Source organism: Manis pentadactyla, chromosome 8, assembly GCF_030020395.1.
Source record: "Manis pentadactyla isolate mManPen7 chromosome 8, mManPen7.hap1, whole genome shotgun sequence".
NCBI classification, from domain to species: domain Eukaryota; kingdom Metazoa; phylum Chordata; class Mammalia; order Pholidota; family Manidae; genus Manis; species Manis pentadactyla.
In genome coordinates, this window is record NC_080026.1 from 34,619,255 (window position 1) to 34,638,837 (window position 19,583).

Sequence of the window (19,583 nt, forward strand, 5' to 3'; positions counted from 1 at the left end):
TTATGTCTGTCTTTTTATTTACTTATCTTCTGTCTGTCGTTCTATCCATCAAGAGTGGGATATTGAAGTTTTCAACTATAATTGTAGAACTTTATTTTTACCTTCAGTTCTGACAGGGTTTGCTTTGTGTATTTCTATGGTCTGTCATTAGGTACACATTTATAACTACTAACTATTAGATCTTCTTGATTTACAGAAACTTTAAAAACTATATAATATCCCTTGTATCTTGTAAACTTTTCTGATCAAAAGTCTATTTTTTCTCTCTCTTTTTTTATTTTGGTATCATTAATGTAGTTACATGAGAAAATTATGGTTACTAGACTCCCCCTATTACACCCCACAACACACCCCATTACAGTCACTGTCCATCAGAGTGGTAAGATGCTATAGAATCACTACTTGTCTTCTCTGTGCTATACTGCCTTCACCTTGTCCCCCCCTACATTATTGTGTCCCCCCTTTCCCCCTTATCTCTCCCTTTCCACCCATCCTCCCTAGTCCCTTTCCCTTTGGTAACTGTTAGTCCATTCTTGGGTTCTGTGAGTCTGCTGCTGTTTTGTTCCTTCAGTTTTTTCCTTGTTGTTATACTTCACAGATGAGTGAAATCATTTGACACTTATCTTTTTCTGCATGGCTTATTTCACTAAGCATAATACCCTCTACCTCCGTCAATTTGTTTTCTTCTTATGGCTGAGTCATATTCCATTGTGAATATGTACCATATCTTTTCTATTCATTCATCTACTGATGGACACTTAGGTCTTAGGTTGTTTCCATTTCTTGGCTATTGTAAATAGTGCTGTGATAAACATAGGGGTGCACGTGTCTTTTTCAAATTGGGCTCCTGCATTCTTACAGTAAATTCCTAGGAGTGGAATTCCTGGGTCAAATGGTATTTCTATTTCAAATAGTGTTTTCTAAAAATTTTTTATTAAGGTATGATTGATATACACTCTTATCACAGATTCACATGAAAAAACAATGTGGTTACTGCATTTCCCCATATTATCAAGTCCCACCCATACCCAATGCAGTCATGGTCCATCTGTGTAGGAAAATGCAACAGATCCACTATGTGCCTTCTCTGTGCTACACTGTTCTCCCCGTGATCCCCCATACCATGTGTACTAAAAGTAATACCCCTCAATCCCCTTCTCCCTCCCTCCCCACCCGCCCTTCCACACCCCTCGCCCTTGGTAACCACTAGTTCATTCTTGGAGTCTCTGAGTCTGCTACCATTTTGTTCCTTCAGTTTTGCTTCATTGTTATACTCCAGAAATGAGGGAAATCATTTGGCATTTGTCTTTCTCTGTCTGGCTTACTTCACTGAGAATAATGTTCTCCAGCTCCATCCCTGTTGTTGGAAATGGTAGGATTTGTCTCTTTCTTATGGCTAAATAGTATTTCATTGTGTATATGTACCACATTTTTATCCATTCATCTACTGATGGACACTTAGGTTGCTTCCATTATCTTGGCTATTGTAAAAAGTGCTGCGATAAACATAGGGGTGCATATGTGTTTTTGAACCTGAGAAGTTATATTCTTTGGGTAAATTTTAAGGAGTGGGATTCCGGGGTCAAATGGGATTTCTATTTTTATTTTTTTGAGGAATCGCCATACTGCTTTCCACAATGGTTGAACTAGTTTACATTCCCACCAGCAGTGTGTAGGAGGGTTCCCCTTTCTTCACAAATGTGCCAACATTTGTTGTTTGTCTTTTGGATATTGGCCATCCTAACTGGTGTGAGGTGATATCTCACTGTGGTTTTAATTTGCATTTCTCTGATAATTAGCAATGTGGAGCATCTTCTCATGTGCCTGTTGGCCATCTGAATTTCTTCTTTTGAGAACTGTCCAGCTCCTCTGCCCAATTTTAATTGGCTTATTTGCTTTTTGTTTGTTAAGGTGTGTGAGCTTTTTATATAATTTGGATGTCAACCCCTTATCGGATATGTCATTTATGAATATATTCTCTCGTACTGCAGGATGTCTTTTTGTTCTCCTGATGGTGTCCATTGCTGTACAGTTTTTTAGTTTAACATAGTCCTACTTGTTCATTTTTTATTTTGATTCCTTTGCCCGGGAAGATATGTTCATGAAGAAGTTGCTCACGTTTCTGTCCAAGAGATTATTGCCTATGTTTTTTTTCTAAGAGTTTTATGGTTTCATGACTTACATTCAGGTCTTTGATCCATTTCGAGTTTGTGTATAGGGTTAGACAATAAAACAGTTTCATTCTCTTACATGAAGCTGTCCAGTTTTCCAATACCAGCTGTTGAAGAGGCTGTCATTCCCCCATTGTATATCCATGGCTCCTTTATTGTATATTAATTGACCATATATGCTTGGGTTCATACCTGGGCTTTCTAGTCTGTTCCATTGGTCTATGGGTGTGTTCTTGTGCCAGTAAAAAATTGTCTTGATTACTCTGGCTTTGCAGCAGAGCTTTAAGTTAGGGAGTGTAATCCCTGACCCCCCCCGCCAACTTTATTCCTCCTTCTTAGGATTGCTTTGGTTATTCAGGGTATTTTGTGGTTCCATATGAATTTTAGAACTATTTGCTCTAGTTCACTGAAGACTGCTGTTGGTATTTTGATAGGGATTGCATTGAATCTGTAGATTGCTTTAGGCAGGATGGCCATTTTGAATATATTAATTCCTTGTATCTATGAGCACAGGATGTGTTTCCATGTATTGGTATCTTCCTTAATTTCTCTCATTGTTATCCTGATTTCTCTGTCTGCTAGTTCATAGTGTATAGAAGTGCAACAGATTTCTGTGTATTAATTTTGTATCCCACAACTTTGCTGAATTCAGATATTAGATCTAGTAGTTTTGGAGTGGACTCTTTAATTTCTTTTTATGTACAATATCATGTCATCTACAAATAGTGACAGTTTAACTCCTTTACCAACCTGGATTCCCTTTATTTCTTTGTGTTGTATGACTGCCGTGGCTAGGACCTACAGAACTACGTTGAGTTAAAGTGGAGAGAGTGGGCATCCTTGTCTTGTTCCCAATATTAAAGGAAAAGCTTTCAGCTTCTCGCTGTTAAGTATGATGTTGGCTGTGGGTTTGTCATATATGGCCTTTATTAAGTTGAGGTACTTGCGCTCTATACCCATTTTGTTGAGAGCTTTTATCATGAATGGATGTTGAATTTTCTCAAATGCTTTTTCAGGATCTATTGAGAAGATCATGTGGGTTTTTTTCCTTTTTGTTGATCTGGTGTATGATGTTGATGGATTTTCGAATGTTGTACCATCCTTGAATTCCTGGGATAAATCCCACTTGATCATGATGGATGATCTTTTTGATGTATTTTTGAATTCGGTTTGCTAATATTTTGTTGAGTATTTTTGCATCTATGTTCATCAAGGATACTGTTCCATAATTTTCTTTTTTTGTGGTGTGTTTGCCTGGTTTTGGTATTAGAGTGATGTTGGCCTTGTGGAATGAGTTTGGGAGTATTCACTCCTCTTCTACGTTTTTGGAAAACTTTAAGCAGGATGGATATTACAGGTCTTCACTAAATGTTTGAAAAAATCCAGCAGTGAAACCATCTGCTCCAGGGGTTTGGTTCATAGGTAGTTTTTTGATTACCAATACAATTTCATTTCTGGTAATCGGTCTGTTCAGATTTTCTGTTTCTTTCTGGGTCACCTTGGAAGGTTTTATTTTTCTAGAAAGGTGTCCATTTCTTCTAGGTTATCCAGTTTGTTAGCATATAATTTTTCATAGTATTCTCTCATAATTTTTTATTTCTGTGGTGTCTAGTGATTTTTCCTTTCTCATTTCTGATTCTGTTTATGTGTGTAGACTCTTTTTTTTTGATAAGTCTGGCTAGGGGTTTATCTATTTTGTTTATTATCTCGAAGAACCAGCTCCAATTTCATTGATTCTTTCTATTGCTTTATTCTTCTCCATTCTATTTATTTATGCTCTAATCTTTATTACATCCCTCCTTCTACTGACATTGGGTCTCATATGTTATTCCTTTTCTAATTTTGTCAATTGTGAGTTTAGACTGTTTATTTGGAATTGTTTTTTTTTTCCTGAGGTAGGCCTATATGGCAATACACTTACTTCCCTTAGCACGGCCTTTGCTGTGTCCCACAGATTTGGTGGTGTTGCATTATTGCTGTCATTTGTCTCCATATATTGCTTGATCTCTGTTTTTATTTGATCAATGATCCATTGATTATTTAGGAGCATGTTATTAAGACTCCATGTGTTTGTGGGCTTTTTCATTTTCTTTGTGTAATTTCTTTCTAGTTTCATACCTTTGTGATCTGAGAAACTGGTTGGTACAATTTCAATCTTTTTGAATTTACTGAGGCTCTTTATGTAGTCTAGTATATGATCTACTCTTGAAAATGTTTCATGTGCCCTTGAGAAGAATGTGTATCCTGTTCCTTTTGGATGAGGTGTTCTGTAGATGTTCATTAGGTTCATCTGTTCTATTACATTGTTCAGTGCCTCTGTCTCTTTACTTATTTTCTGTCTGGCTGATCTATCCTTTGGAGTGAGTGGAGTGTTGAAGTCTCCTAAAATGATTGCATTGCATTCTATTTCCCCCTTTAATTCTGTTAGTATTTGTTTCACATATGTAGGTGATCCTGTGTTGTGTGCATAGATATTTATAATAGTTATATCCTCTTGTCTGATCCCTTTATCATTATGTAATGTCCTTCTTTGTCTCTTGTGACTTTGTTTGTTTTGAAGTCTTCTTTGTTTCACACAAGTACTGGAACTCCTGTTTTTTTCTCCCTATTAGTTACATGATATATCTTTTTCCATTTCTTTACTTTCAGTCTGTGTATATCTTTGGGTTTGAGTGAGTCTCTTGTAGGCAGCATATCGACAGGTCCTGTTTTTATACATTCAGTGATTCTATATGTCTTTTGATTGGTGCATTCAGACCTTTTATATTTAGTGTGATTATTGATGGGTATGTACTCATTGCCATTTCAGGCTTTAGATTTGTGGTCACCAAAGTTCCAAGGGTAATTCCCTTACTATCTAACAATCGAATTTAATTCACTTTGTATGCTATTATAAACACTACCTAAAGGTTCTTTTTTTCTCCCCTTATCTTCCTCCTCCATTCTTCATATGTTATGTATCATATTCTGTACTCTTTGTCTATCCCTTGATTGACTTTGGGGTAGTTGATTTGATTTTGCATCTGTTTAGCAATTAATTCTTCTTTGCGGTGGTTTTATTTCCCCTGGTGACATCTATCTCGCCTTAGGAACACTTTCATCTATAGAAGTCCCTCCAAAATGCACTGTATAGGTGGTTTGTGGGAGGTAAATTCTCACAGCTTTTGCTTATCTGAAAATTGTATAATCCATCCTTCAAATTTAAGTGATAACCTTGCTGGGTAGAGTATTCTTGGTTCAAGGCCCTTCTGCTTCATTGCATTAAATACATCATGCCACTCCATTCTGGCCTGTAAGGTTTCTGTTGAGAAATCTGACAGCAGCCTGATGCGTTTTCCTTTGTATGTGATCTCTTTTCTCTCTCAACTACTTTTAAAAGTCTGTCCTTGTCCTTGATCGTTGCCATTTTAATTATTATATGTCTTGATGTTTTCTTCCTTGGGTCCCTTGTGCAGGGAGATCTGTGTACCTCCCATGGCTTGACAGACTATCTCCTTCTCCACATTGGGCAAGTTTTCAGCAATTACCTCTTTAAAGACACTTTCTATCTCTTCTTCTCTGCATCTTCTGGTACCCCTATAATGTAAATATTGTTCCATTTGGATTGGTCACACATTTCTCTCAATATTCTTTCATTCTTAGGGATCCTTTTTTCTCTCTGTGCCTCAGCTTCTTTGTACTCCTCTTCTCTAATTTCTATTTCACTTACTGGCTCTTCTACTACATCTAATCTGCTTTTAAATCCCTGCATTGTATGTTTCATTTCAGATATGGAATTTCTTAATGACTGGATCTCCATCTTAAATTCTACCCTGATGGAAATAAATAACAACACAAAGCCCCAACTTCTGTGGGATGCAGCAAAAGCAGTCTTAAGAGGAAAGTATATAGCAATCCAGGCATACTTAAAGAAGGAAGAACAAACCTAAATGAATAGTCTAATGTCACAATTATCAAAATTGGAAAAAGAAGAACAAATGAGGCCTAAAGTCAGCAGAAGGAGCAACATAATAAAGATCAGAGAAGAAATAAACAAAATTGAGAAGAAAAAAATCAATGAAACCAAGAGCTGGTTCTTTGAGAAAATAAACAAAACAGACAAGCCTCTAGCCAGACTTATTAAGAGAAAAACAGAGTCAACACACATCAACAGAATCAGAAACGAGAAAGGAAACGTCACGATGGACCCAACAGAAATACAAAGAATTATTAGAGAATACTATGAAAACCTATATACCAACAAGCTGGAAAACCTAGAAGAAATGGACAACTTCCTAGAAAAATACAACCTTCCAAGACTGACAAAGGAAGAAACACAAAATCTAAACAAACCAATTACCAGGAAAGAAATTGAGGAGGTAATCAAAAAATTACCCAAGAAAAAAACCCCCGGGCCAGATGGGCTTACCTTGGAATTTTATCAGACATACAGAGAAGATATAATACCCATTCTCCTTAAAGTTTTCCAAAAAATAGAAGAGGAGGGAATACTCCCAAACTCATTCTATGAAGCTAACATCACCCTAATACCAAAACCAGGCAAAGACCCCACCAAAAAAGAAAATTACAGACTAATATCCCTGATGAATGTAGATGCAAAAATACTCAACAAAATATTAGCAAATCGAATTCAAAAATACATCCAAAGGATGATACACCATGACCAAGTGGGATTCATCCCAGGGATGCAAGGATGGTACAACATCCGAAAATCCACCATCATCATCCACCACATCAGCAAAAAGAAAGACAAAAACCACACGATCATCTCCATAGATGCTGAAAAAGCATTTGACAAAATTCAACATCCATTCATGATAAAAACTCTCAACAAAATGGGTATAGAGGGCAAGTACCTCAACATAATAAAGGCCATATATGATAAACCCACAGCCAACATCATTCTGAACAGTGAAAAGCTGAAAGCTTTTCCTCTGAGATCAGGAACAAGACAGGGCTGCAACTCTCCCCACTGTTATTCAACATAGTACTGGAGGTCCTAGCCACGGCAATTAGACAAAACAAAGAAATACAAGGATTCCACACTGGTAAAGGAGAAGTCAAACTGTCACTATTTGCAGATGAGATGATATTGTACATAAAAAACCCTAAAGACTCCACTCCAAAACTACTAGAACTGATATTGGAACACAGCAAAGTTGCAGGATTCAAAATTAACACACAGAAATCTGTGGCTTTCCTATACACTAACAATGAACTAATAGAAAGAGAAATCAGGAAAACAATTCCATTGAAAATTGCATCAAAAAGAATAAAATACCTAGGAATAAACCTAACCAAAGAAGTGAAAGACCTATACCCTGAAAACTGTAAGACACTCTTTTAATAGAAATTAAAGAGGACACTAACAAATGGAAACTCATCCCATGCTCTTGGCTAGGAAGAATTAATATTGTCAAAATGGCCATCCTGCCCAAAGTAATATACAGATTTGATGCCATCCCTATCAAATTACCAACAACATTCTTCAACAAACTAGAATAGTTCAAAAATTCATATGGAAACACTAAAGACTCTGAATAGCCAAAGCAACCCTGAGAAGGAAGAATAAAGTGGGGGGGAATCTCACTCCCCAACTTTAAGCTCTACTACAAAGTCCCAGTAATCAAGACAGTTTGGTACTGGCACAAGAACAGAGCCAAGACCAGTGCAACAGAATAGAGACCCCAGATATTAACCCAAACATATATGGCCAATTAATATATGATAAAGGAGCCATGGACATACAATGGGGAAATGACAGTCTCTTCAACAGATGGTGCTGGCAAAACCGGACAGCTACATGTAAGAGAATGAAACTGGATCACTGTCTAACCCCATACACAAAAGTAAATTCGAAATGGATCAAAGACCTGAATGTAAGTCATGAAACCATAAAACTCTTAGAAAAAAACATAGGCAAAAATCTCATGGACATAAACATGAGCGACTTCTTCATGAACATATCTCCCCGGGCAAGGGAAACAAAAGCAAAAATGAACAAGTCGGACTACATCAAGCTGAAAAGCTTCTGTACAGCAAAGGACACCATCAATAGAACAAAAAGGTACCCTACAGTATGGGAGAATATATTCATAAATGACAGATCCGATAAAGGGTTGACATCCAGAACATATAAAGAGCTCATGCACCTCAACAAACAAAAAGCAAATAATCCAATTAAAAAATGGGCAGAGGAGCTGAACAGACAGTTCTCCAAAGAAGAAATTTAGATGGCCAACAGACACATGAAAAGATGCTCCACATCACTTGTCATCAGAGAAATGCAAATTAAAACCACAATAAGATATCACCTCACACCAGTAAGGATCGCCACCATCCAAAAGACAAACAACAACAAATGTTGGCGAGGTTGCGGAGAAAGGGGAACCCTCCTACAGGGATGGTGGGAATGCAAATTAGTTCAACCACTGTGGAAAGCAGTATGGAGGTTCCTCAAAATGCTCAAAATAGAAATACCATTTCACCCAGGAATTCCACTTCTAGGAATTTACCCTCAGAATGCAGTAGCCCAGTTTGAAAAAGACAGATGCACCCCTATGCTTACTGCAGCACTATTTACAATAGCCAAGAAATGGAAGCAACCTAAGTGTCCATCAATAGATGAATGGATAAAGAAGATGTGGTACATATATACAATGGAATATTGTTCAGCTACAAGAAGAAAACAAATCCTACCATTTCCAACAACATGGATGGAGCTGGAGGATATTATGCTCAGTGAAATAAGCCAGGCGGTGAAAGACAAGTATCAAATGACTTCACTTACCTGTGGAGTATAAGAACAAAGGAAAAAATGAAGGAACAAAACAGCAGCAGACTCACAGAATGCAAGAATGGACTAACAGTTACCAAGGTAAAAGGGACTGGTGAGGGTGGGTGGAAGGTAGGGATAAGGTGGAAAATGGGGCATTACGATTAGCACACATAATGTAGGGGGGCACATGGGAAAGGCAGTATATACAGAGAAGACAAGTAATGATTCTATAGCATCTTACTATGCTGATGGACAGTGACTGCAATGGGGTATGTCGGGGGGACTTGATAATGGGGGGAGTCTAGTAACCATAATGTTCAAGTAATTGCACATTAATGATATCAAAATTAAAAAAAAATCTCTTTTTCTATTCTTTCACTTTCAATCTATTTGTGTCTTTGGATCTAAAGCAAGCATATAATTAGATTATGTGTTTTTTTTATCCATTCTGACAATCTGTCTTTTGATTGGAAAGTTTAATCCATTATATTTGAAGTAATTACTAATAGAGAAGGACTTACTTTTGTCATTTTAGTGGCTTTTTTTTATATGACTTGTAGTTTTTTTGTTCATTTCCTGCATTACTGTCTTCTTTTAGTTTTTTTTTTGTAGTAAAATGTTTAAATTCTTTTCTCATTTTATTTTGTTCACACTCCATAGTTTTTTCTTTGTGGTTACCTTGGGGATTAATTACTCTTAACATCCTAATGTTATAACACTAATTTCTATTTAAACCAGGTTAACTTCAATAACACAAAAACTTGCTCCTTTACAGCTCTTTCCCCACCACTTTTAGTTGCTGATGTCATAAAATTACATCTTTATACACTGTGTGACCCAAAACATAATCTAATGAATCTTTGACTGCATTACTCTCTTAGCTTTGTGTTACTGTGTAGTGTCTTTTCATTTCACTCTGCAGGACTCCTTTGAGATTTTCTTCCAGGGCAGGTCTCAGTTTTTGTCTATCTGGGAATTCTTAAGTTCTCCATTACTTGGGAAGATCAGCTTTGCCAGATACAGGATTCTTGGTTGACAGTTTTTTTTGTTCTTTTAGCACTCTGAATATATTTACCTGCTGCGTCTGGCCTCTGAAGTTTCTGAATAGAAATCTGCTGGTAATTTTTTTGAGGATCCCTTTAATGTGATGAGCTACTTTTCTCTTGTTGCTTTTAATATTCTGTCTTTGTCTTTGGATCTCTGAGTTCACTTTACTTGAAGTTTGTTAAGCTACTCGACATTTATATTCACGTGTTTTATCAAATTTGCAAAGTTTTCAGCCATTACTTATTCTAATATTCCCTCTCTCCATCTCCTTCTGGTACACCCCTATATATGTGTTAGTCCACTTGATGGTGTTCCACAGGTGTCTTAGGCTCTTTTCACTTTTCTTCATTCTTTTTCTGTCTGTTCTTCAGATTGATTATTTCTACTATTTTATCTTCACATTCTCATTCTTTCTTCTGCCTGCTCAAATCTGCCACTGAATCCCTGCAGTGAGTTTTTTCATTTCAGTTATTGTATTTGCAGCACCAGGATTGTTTGGTTTCTTCTAAGTTTTTGTATTAGTATTTTATTCAAGTTTTTTCTTGTCTTTCTCCATATATTCCTACAGTTCTTTGAACATTTTAAGACACCTGTGTAAGTCTTTGTCTAGGTCTGCCATCAGATCTTTTCTCAGGGATTGTTTGTTGATTTATTTACTTTTTATTTGAATGGGACATACTTGTTTCGTTGTATGTCTTGCGATTTTTTCTTGTTGAAAACTGGACATTTGAGCCTACTAATGTGGTTAAGTGTGGAAATCAGAGTATCCAGTTTTTCTAGGGTTCGTTTGTTTGTTTTTGTTGTTTACTAATTGCTGTGGGTGGTCTCTGTGTCGAGGATCAGCCTGAGGTATAACCTTAAGGTCTTCTCAGGACTTTGCTAAGCCTGTGCCTTTCCCTGGGCATGTGCAGTCACTTTCTATTTTTTCCCATGTATTCAGTTGCTTTTCACCATCCTGCACCTTAATGTATAGCTCCCAAAAGGGGTGCATAGAGAAAAACGAAAGGAGAAAAAACAGGGCACTAGTACTTTAACTTCCCTGAAAACTGGAGAGGGAGAGGGTGGCAACAATATGAGGACATGCAACACCAATGGCTACCACCACTTTGTCTACAACTCTGGGATCAGAAGCAGAAATCCATCATCAGAACATAAATCCTCTGTATTTGGGGCACAGGGTCCTTTTTGCCCACCTGGGCTCCTGCAGGCTGTTCCAGGAACATGTACACAGCTGTCTAGCATGGGGCTGGTGGTAGTGATGGCAGCTGCTATTGTGCTAAGAGCTGAAATTGACTGAAATTAACCACAACTTATTGCACAAGCTTTTCCCTGGCAGGTGCAAGCCTTCAATATATTCTAGAGTTCCAAAATAGTTACATCAGACAGATTCTGCTAGTGTAATTATTTCTATGTGGGGAGCTAGATTTTTGGTGCTTCCTACCCTGCCATCTTCCCAGAACCCTCTCTTCTCTGGTGGTGATTCGTGCCTGGTGGTTTGCTGAAGTGGTGATTTTCTAACTCCATCATTCCTTTTATATTTATTAGTTCACATTTTCTTGTGAAGATGAGCTTCACTTTTTCTTCTATTTACTCGTTCATATCAATATGAAGTCATGGACTCCCATTTTATTCTATGGGCAATCATTCAATTCTTACTTTATGCCCAAAGCCTTTGAGCCTGATCCTGTATCCTCTGACACATCTCCATTATTCTTAAGTACTTCAATACTTTCTGGCACAGAAACATATTCCAGGAGCATCTTTTAATTTCCATGAATGAACCCTGGAAACAGTCATTTCACTAAGAAGCCCTAGGTGCTATTAGTGGAGAATGGTATTTAGAATCTACTATCTGGGTAGTAGGTGCAAAACCATACTTTTTGGTACATACACTTGAGAATGTTTCCTAAATTGCACAGTGTTTTGTGTGATCAGTTACTTACTGATGAACATCAAGACTATTCCCAGTTCTTCAATGTTACAGCAGGGAAGAAATAAATATCCTGTACATTTATTTTTTGTATGCTTGTTCCATAATTTTTACTGGAAAAAGTTCTAGAAGTGAATTTGTAGATCAAAGGCTATGTACTTGCTACATTTTGAAAAATGTTGCTAAACTGCACTCTAAAATGAGTTGTATTAATTTACAGTACTACCAAGTGTAGAAAAGAGTTTGTAACTGGATATCTCTGTCAAAACTGAAAATTATTAGTTTTCCTAAATTTTCCCAATTACATAGATAAAAAACATTTTTATATGTTCATGTTAAATGACCACTGGCCATTTACATTTTATGAGCTAGCCTGTAAATGACCCTTGTCCTTTATATTCTCTTATGATTTTATCATGTGCATTGAGAATACTTTTTATCTTAAACATTAAAAAATCTCTTAATACTTTAAACTTTCAAGTATATAAAATTGTAAATATGAGTATAATGAACTTCCATGTACCCATCATCAAGCTTTGTGATCTCCCCTCTTTTGCTCCCTTAAGTATTTGAAGCAAATCTCAGATATCACAGCATTTCACTTGCAAATATTTTAGTATGTAAGCATTTCTACCTAACAGACAAGATTAAAAAAAAAAAACAAACCAGCAGTATCATACTAACAAACTAACATATTTAAATATTCTCTTGTTCAAAAATGCTATTTATTTGTTAAAGAAATAGGGCCAATTTGTTCAGTAAAATATTCTGTGGTATCATAAGTTGTTTATTTCCTTTCTGTATGTTCTGTAAATCAATAGCTAGACTTAGACACTTAGATTCCAGTTAATTTTTTCTTTTTAACACAAGAGTACATTATATAGGTGAGGCTGTGAACTTCTTTCTATACCACATATATAGAGAGGCAAATAATGTTTGGTTGATCAAACTTTTAGAGATGCTACAATTGATCAGTTGCTTCAAATACTGTCTGCCTTACCTATCCATCTTAAAGTTCTTCATAAAACTTTTCCTAATGTTCTTGGCATCTTCTGTTAACTGTTTGATTCATTATCTTAATAGGATTTCAAGTGGTGATTTAAAAATCTACCATTGCTTATTATTATTAATTACATTTTTTTACATTTTACATTTATCTGTATTTCTTCTATGATGAAGAGCATTCCTTCATCAACTTTCTGGTTACATTAAAAAAGTTCATATGGGAAAGGTACGATAGCAGTTCAACTCTTTTTTTTCATCACACTTTAGATCTAGTGTGATCTGATTTTTTAAATTAAAAATATTTTGAATATGAAAAAGTTGGGAAAGAATACTTAAATGTTGACAGGAACTGTCAGGATATAGAGTGTTCAAAATTCTTTACTAAACCTGTTTGAAAGATTTCAAATTTCTTGTCAAGCCATATAGATTAAATCTTACGTGACTAAAATGTTGTAAGTTTTCACATTATAATAAAATGAGAAACTTACCTGAACAATATTGTCTACATTGGTAAATTCCACACACTTTTGTCCTCTCTGGTGATCACAGTAGTATTTGTTTTGTTTCCACTGAGGGGGTGAGTGGGCACGAGACTGTGGATTGTTTGGTACACTGAGCTGCATCATCACCATTCCTCCACCCGGTGGTGGGGGTGGCACGGCTGGAAATCAGAATTAAGGCCCTGCAGTTAGCAACTAGCTGGTATCTTTAAACATTAAGATAATGGCAATAACTTTACACTTCTGTACAAAATTTTACTATTATATATGCAAGTCTGACTTAAGCTCTAGTTGTTTATGCTACAAGTTGTGCTTAAAAAGGCATTAAAATGGACTCCGTAGACCTAAACATCTCACTTATCTTAAAAATAATAGGTCTATAATTTTTAGGAAAGTCCAATTACCAGCAACAGGTCCTGTGAGAGAATAGAAAAACTGAGATATGATCTATGAATTACTGAACTTTAAAAAAATGAACTAATTTTAAAACAGGCATTATTCTAAATAAAACAAGTAAAACTCTGGGAAAAATTAATATTCTACAGACATTCTGACATACACTAAAAAGTCATCTTTGTACTGTTTCAGTTCCATGCAGTGGAAGAAGTCTGGGATGTGGAAATCAGAAAGAACAATTTCAGAACCATGAAATATCCTGTAACTCTGGCAAAATTGTTTAAATTCTTTTATTGTGTTTTCTCATCTAAAAAAGGAGGCTTAGGAAGACCTCCTTGGCTGAATTCAAAGAGTTGTGAAGGTCACATGTATGCACTCTGCTGACTGACTATACAGTAGAGGTAAGTGGGCTATTGTATCTATCTTCTTGTCTGATTTACTTCTCTTACAAGTTCTGCACTACTACTGCTATTAGGGCTATACTTTGCCTGCCATTTACCACTTCAGTGTAAGGCAAGGTAGGATCCCGTGCCTGGCCTCCAAGGGCCGTAGTTTGCACTGCAGCAGCCATAATGGTAGTTTCTGATTCCTTAGAAATAGAACCAACCTGACTGGCTAGGCAGACCAAGGACTGACTGCTAGAAACACCTAGAAGTTCTCCTCAGCCCCAGCAGCCTATGCTGGATGCAGCAATTATCAGTGATTTATTTGATAAGCATTTATTCTCTCTGTTTATCAGATTAGTTATGTTAACAAGTCATTATAATAACATATGGCATTATATTTATAATAAAGGATATTTAAGACACCATAAAAGCAGAGAAAAAGAAGCAACAATCTGTCTTAAGGAACAGGGAGCCTTTGTAGGAGAGGAGATTTTTGAGCTTTAAGGATGAGCACGATTTCAGCAGAGTGTGGTGGACAGGCATTCCGGGTAGAGGAAAGAACAGTTACAAAAGTATCTTTGGCATGAAAAAGTATAGTACACTCTAGAACCAAACTTCTGTTTGACTTGAGCATATAAGTATAAATAGCGGCCTTACTGGCTAGGGAATTTAGATGGAGAATCCATGTAAATTTTTTATTCAGAGGAATGACATGAAGAGACTTCTGTTTCAGGACAATAATTCTTGAATGTGTGCGTGTGTTGTAAAGGAGGAAAGTTGGGAATAAGGGAAACATGAAATGAGCAAAGCACTTGAGATTACTACAAATGAGACATAAAAATAATTGAACAAAAATCACAGCTGTGGAAAGGAAAGAAGGCAGCAGATTTGAAGAAATGGTTAGGGCACTGAGTCTGAAAGGGTAGAACAGAAATGAGTTAATAATGACTTTGAAATTTGTGTTGGTTCCTAGATAGAATGTGAAGTAAGGATGTAGGAAGAGGGAGGGATATTAAACTTAAAGTGCCTTTGACACACCTAGGTAGGGATGTCCAGTAGACTGATGGCTATATGGTCTTGTCACTGCAGAAATAAGATTTGGGAGGTAGTGGCAAGAAGCAGTAGTTGAAGCCTAGGAGGTGGCTGGATTACTTAGGAAGAGCTTGAGGAGGAATGAGAGAGTACCTAGGAAAGGATCCCAGAGAACGAATACCAATCTTTCTGAGGCAGGCAAGAAAGCAGAGCCTGAGGAGGAGAAACGGATGGCAGTATGGTGGTAATAGTAGGAGAAAAGGAAGTGGGTCAGACCTGTTGACTCTGACTTGTGTGGCACCCTAAATATCCTGGGCATTTCAGCATGTAGCAAGATGAAACCCTTTTCTAGAAATGCCTAAGGAACTTAATTATTTCTCAGATGGACAAACCATTACCTCTGATTCAATTATCTATTCATACCTGCACACTGGTGGCTTTGAAGCTGCTGGGAATTGCATGGTGAAGTAGTTCGAGGAAACTGTACTTGTTCTGATCCTGGATGTTGCAAGTAACCTACTGAAGAGCTATGGGGGAAAAAATATCAAACACACACAGAAAATCACAGCACAATGAGATGGAGATGACAGTAAAAATACTTTGAATGAATAGTTACAAAGTTATTTAAAATAGTTATTTTTCAATTGGTTAGCAGGAAAGATAGAATCTCTTCTCTCTGTTGAGTTATAATTACCTTTTGGATAGAAATCACTTTATGTTTATGAAAATAACACTGATTTTTTAAAACCTGGAAAAACATTCCTAATTTCATCACTCTCTTTCACAACTTATTCTAAAATATGACCTTTGTATTGTTCAAATCATCATTTAAAAAAAGTAAAACAACTAAGTTTATATAATTAACAGGTAGTTTATTTGAATCTCACTAAGCTATATTTTAGAAGAATATTAAATTTGACCATGATGGGGCTCTCTTGTCCCCTCCTAGAGTGAGCCAGGAGCTCTATTCTCTCACTTTATTTCTAAATAAAAGCCTGTACCTTGCTCTCCTAAGGAAAAAAAAAAAAATTTGACCATGATGAGCCTCAAAAAAAAAATTTCATCAAAAAAATGTATTGCTGAAAAAAATGTACTATCTAAGAATAAAGGAAACAATAGAACATGATTCTAACATATTTAACATAAATACTAGAAAAAAAAGGCTGTTAGTGTAAAACTATTGTATTTTTCAACAGTAGTCTTTGAGACTCAGACTAACAAGGGATTTGTCATAATACATCTTTAAAGATTTGTTTAGCAAATTCAAGAAAATAGTTTAAAATCTTAGTGCAATACTATTCTTTCTGATAATTCTCAAGTAACCAGAAACCTTAATTTATATATAAACCAATATTAGTTACCATTCTTTTTTCATCATTTAAGTAACTTTCTTTACATACTATTATTTCCAAAACTAGCTTTAACAACTTTATGCACTCACATCTCATGTAACTGCATTAAAAATACTGTTAGATTCAAGTACTTAATTACAGAGAATACAGGGGACAGGTTAACATCAGGTAATGCAATCAGTGAAATCCATACTATGGGACCCTCTACAAGACAAATGCATAAATACAAAAGCAGTATTTGTGGGGTAGCTGGAAATACAAATGCCAACTGGATATTTGATATAATTAAGAAATTAACTTAAAATTTTAAAGATATGAAATAGTATTATAGTTACGTGGGTTTATAAAAACCCTATTTGGGATACTGAAATACTCATGAATGTAACAATATGATGTCTGGATTTATCTCTAAATAATATGGGAGGAGGATGAATAAAAGTTTAATGAAAACAGATTAGCCATTAGTTAATAATTGTAGAAACTAAGTGATGGGTAAATGGGGGCTTAGTACACTTCTTACATTTATGTGTTATTTAAAATGTAATAAAAAGTAAAAAAAAGATTCTCTAATTCAGCCTGACAATTCTCCAATTAATAATAAGAATTAGTAAAGTTTTATTGTTTTTCAGTGGCAGTAACTCAGAGTGGTTCAGTAATAGGGAAAAAAGGGGTGTAAAGGGAACATTTCATAGAAGTGATTTTGGGCATTCTGACATTTATATGACAAAATGTCAAAATAGTACTTTCTGAAATTTATGTTAATTATATCAAAATACATTATGTTAAGTATTAACTACCTGTGGAAATAATACAGTTTAAGACAACTTCACTAATAATCAAAGAGACAATTAAAATGAGATATGTCTTAATCTGTGAAACATGAAAGCAAGTCAGTACCCACTGGGACTGTAAATCAAAGGGAGATTCTTGGTAGCAAAGGCAAAATGGTGAACCCACATGATTATACAACTTTGTCAGGATGATAAAGGAAGTAAGCATTTGAATCTCTGGCAGGTCCTGGATTACAGACATATCATAATTGTACTCTGTAATGAATTTAAAGCATGTAGTTAATTATAGCAGAATCCAGTCTTTTGATATAAGATTATCAGACACAGTTCATATTTCACTAGGAAACTGAGGGGCTAGGGTAGAAATCTTGCCTGAAGAGATGTTTAGTTCCCATTAGATAAATAAGTAGAATGCAGAGATACCTGTAATAATGCCTAACATTTTCCTTAAAAATGAATTTTTGAATTTTTCAAGTACTTGAATAAAATCCAAGGGTCTACACTATACATTTCACATAAAAGATGCCTTTGGCTTAAGAACTTTAGGGGCAGCTATTGTTAAACACAAAGATATCTCTGGTGCTCCTGGAAGAATGTCTGTTTTTGAGAAAGGCCATATATATTCTGACTGACCCACTAGCGTGAAAGTGCTATCGTCAGGCTGTGTTAGTGGACCTGTTGAATATATCACTTTAGTAACTCAGTGAAGAGGAAAACATCTGCCAAACAATAATTTCAATTTTGAAACAGCTGATCCTAAGCTGCTATTTTTGGCAATAATTTGGCTACTTATTATTAAGTCTGCTCCTAGAGTGAGACCCTAAAATTGACATTGGCACCAAGGATGATGCTTATAGACCTAAAACTAAAGAACATGAAACCCATTCATCAAAAGGCTTCATCAAATCTTTTAAATATAACTTCAAAAGATGGGATGCCAGAGTAGTTTATATTTCATATTTTTCCAATCAAATTTCACCTATGAGAGACTGACTTCTGCCATGACAGCATGAGTTTTATTGACCTTTATCCAGTGAAACTGGTGAAAAGTATTAAAAAAAAAGCAGCTACTTAAAGCCACTGGAAATGGTCTTAAAGATGAATAGCAAATGGGAAACATCTATTCAAGAACATTTTGTAAAAACTTGGTAAGAGAGGTGAACCTGTTTGAACCAAGACTGCTCTCTTTTCTCCCCTCCCAGCTTAGGTAAGTACAGATTCTACTCAGAGCTCCCTCTTGCTGCAGCACTTAGATGGAGAACTTTCTTCCCAGTAGGAGCAGTATGTCAGCTTTCTCTTCCTGCCCCCAGGAATCTGTTGCTGAATTTAAGTCCAGAGGATAGTGAGGTTAAAAGGTGGAAACTTCTTCTCTTTGAACCTCTACTTGTGGAACAGAAAGAGTCTGTGGGTGACATGCTGAGAATACTGAGAATACCTAATCACTCTTGCGGCAGCTCCTGAAGTGATTCCATCCCAGGAGAGGTAACCAAGGACTCTAGAATGTGTGCCCTCAACCTCTACCAAGGGTTCAGTTCACAGTGGAGGATGTCACTCTAAGAGAAGCTTACAACTGTCCAAATCTCCAGTTCTGGAGCTCTGGCTCAGAGATTACTCTGGGGAGAAAACAGACCATAAAACAAACAGCACCTACTGTCTTCCCAAAATAATTGTTTTCAATTGCAACAGAGGGGGTAACAGGTGCTCTTTAGAATAGTGGAGGTTGTAGTAAAGATAACTGGATTCAGACTAAACATTAGGGCCACCAACTGTGAGACAGAACCAGGTAAAAAGACAGCTGGAAGGACATTTCTGAGGTCAGAATAAAAGAATCAAACACAGACCCCAGAAACTTTTCCTTCAAAAGAGGCAGCTTTTGATTGGATTACTTTCTGAGCAGTTTATATGCTGGGGCATTGTTTAAAACAGTAGAGCAATCAGTTGGTGGAGTTTAACAGTTGGGTGTTAGGGAGAGAGGCAGAGAGTCCTACCAAAACCACTGTCATTCATTCTAGGATAACTTTAAGAAGACCAACAGCTTTCCTGGTTTTGAGGAAAACCAGACTGTACATTTGATGTGGGGGTGGGGTGGGATGAGGGCATTAAATAGACTGCTAAAAGAATTCAGTCAATCACTTAAACAAACAAGTGAACAACAATAACAAGTGCCTAGAGTTGCTGCAATATATTACCTAAAA

The 19,583-nt window shown here is 36.3% G+C and overlaps 1 protein-coding gene across 15 annotated transcripts in view; it reads right to left on the minus strand.

Annotated features, from left to right (window-relative positions):
* The window catches only part of R3HDM1 (R3H domain containing 1), a 219,605-nt gene that overhangs the window by 15,076 nt on the left and 184,946 nt on the right, over positions 1–19,583 (minus strand). For all 15 annotated transcript variants that reach the window (XM_057505643.1, XM_036886607.2, XM_057505649.1 and 12 more), the window contains 2 exons: positions 15,669–15,772; positions 13,420–13,592 (listed from right to left, as the gene is read on the minus strand). In XM_057505643.1, coding sequence (XP_057361626.1) covers positions 13,420–13,592; positions 15,669–15,772 — 277 coding nt within the window. The remainder of the gene's footprint in view (positions 1–13,419; positions 13,593–15,668; positions 15,773–19,583) is intronic.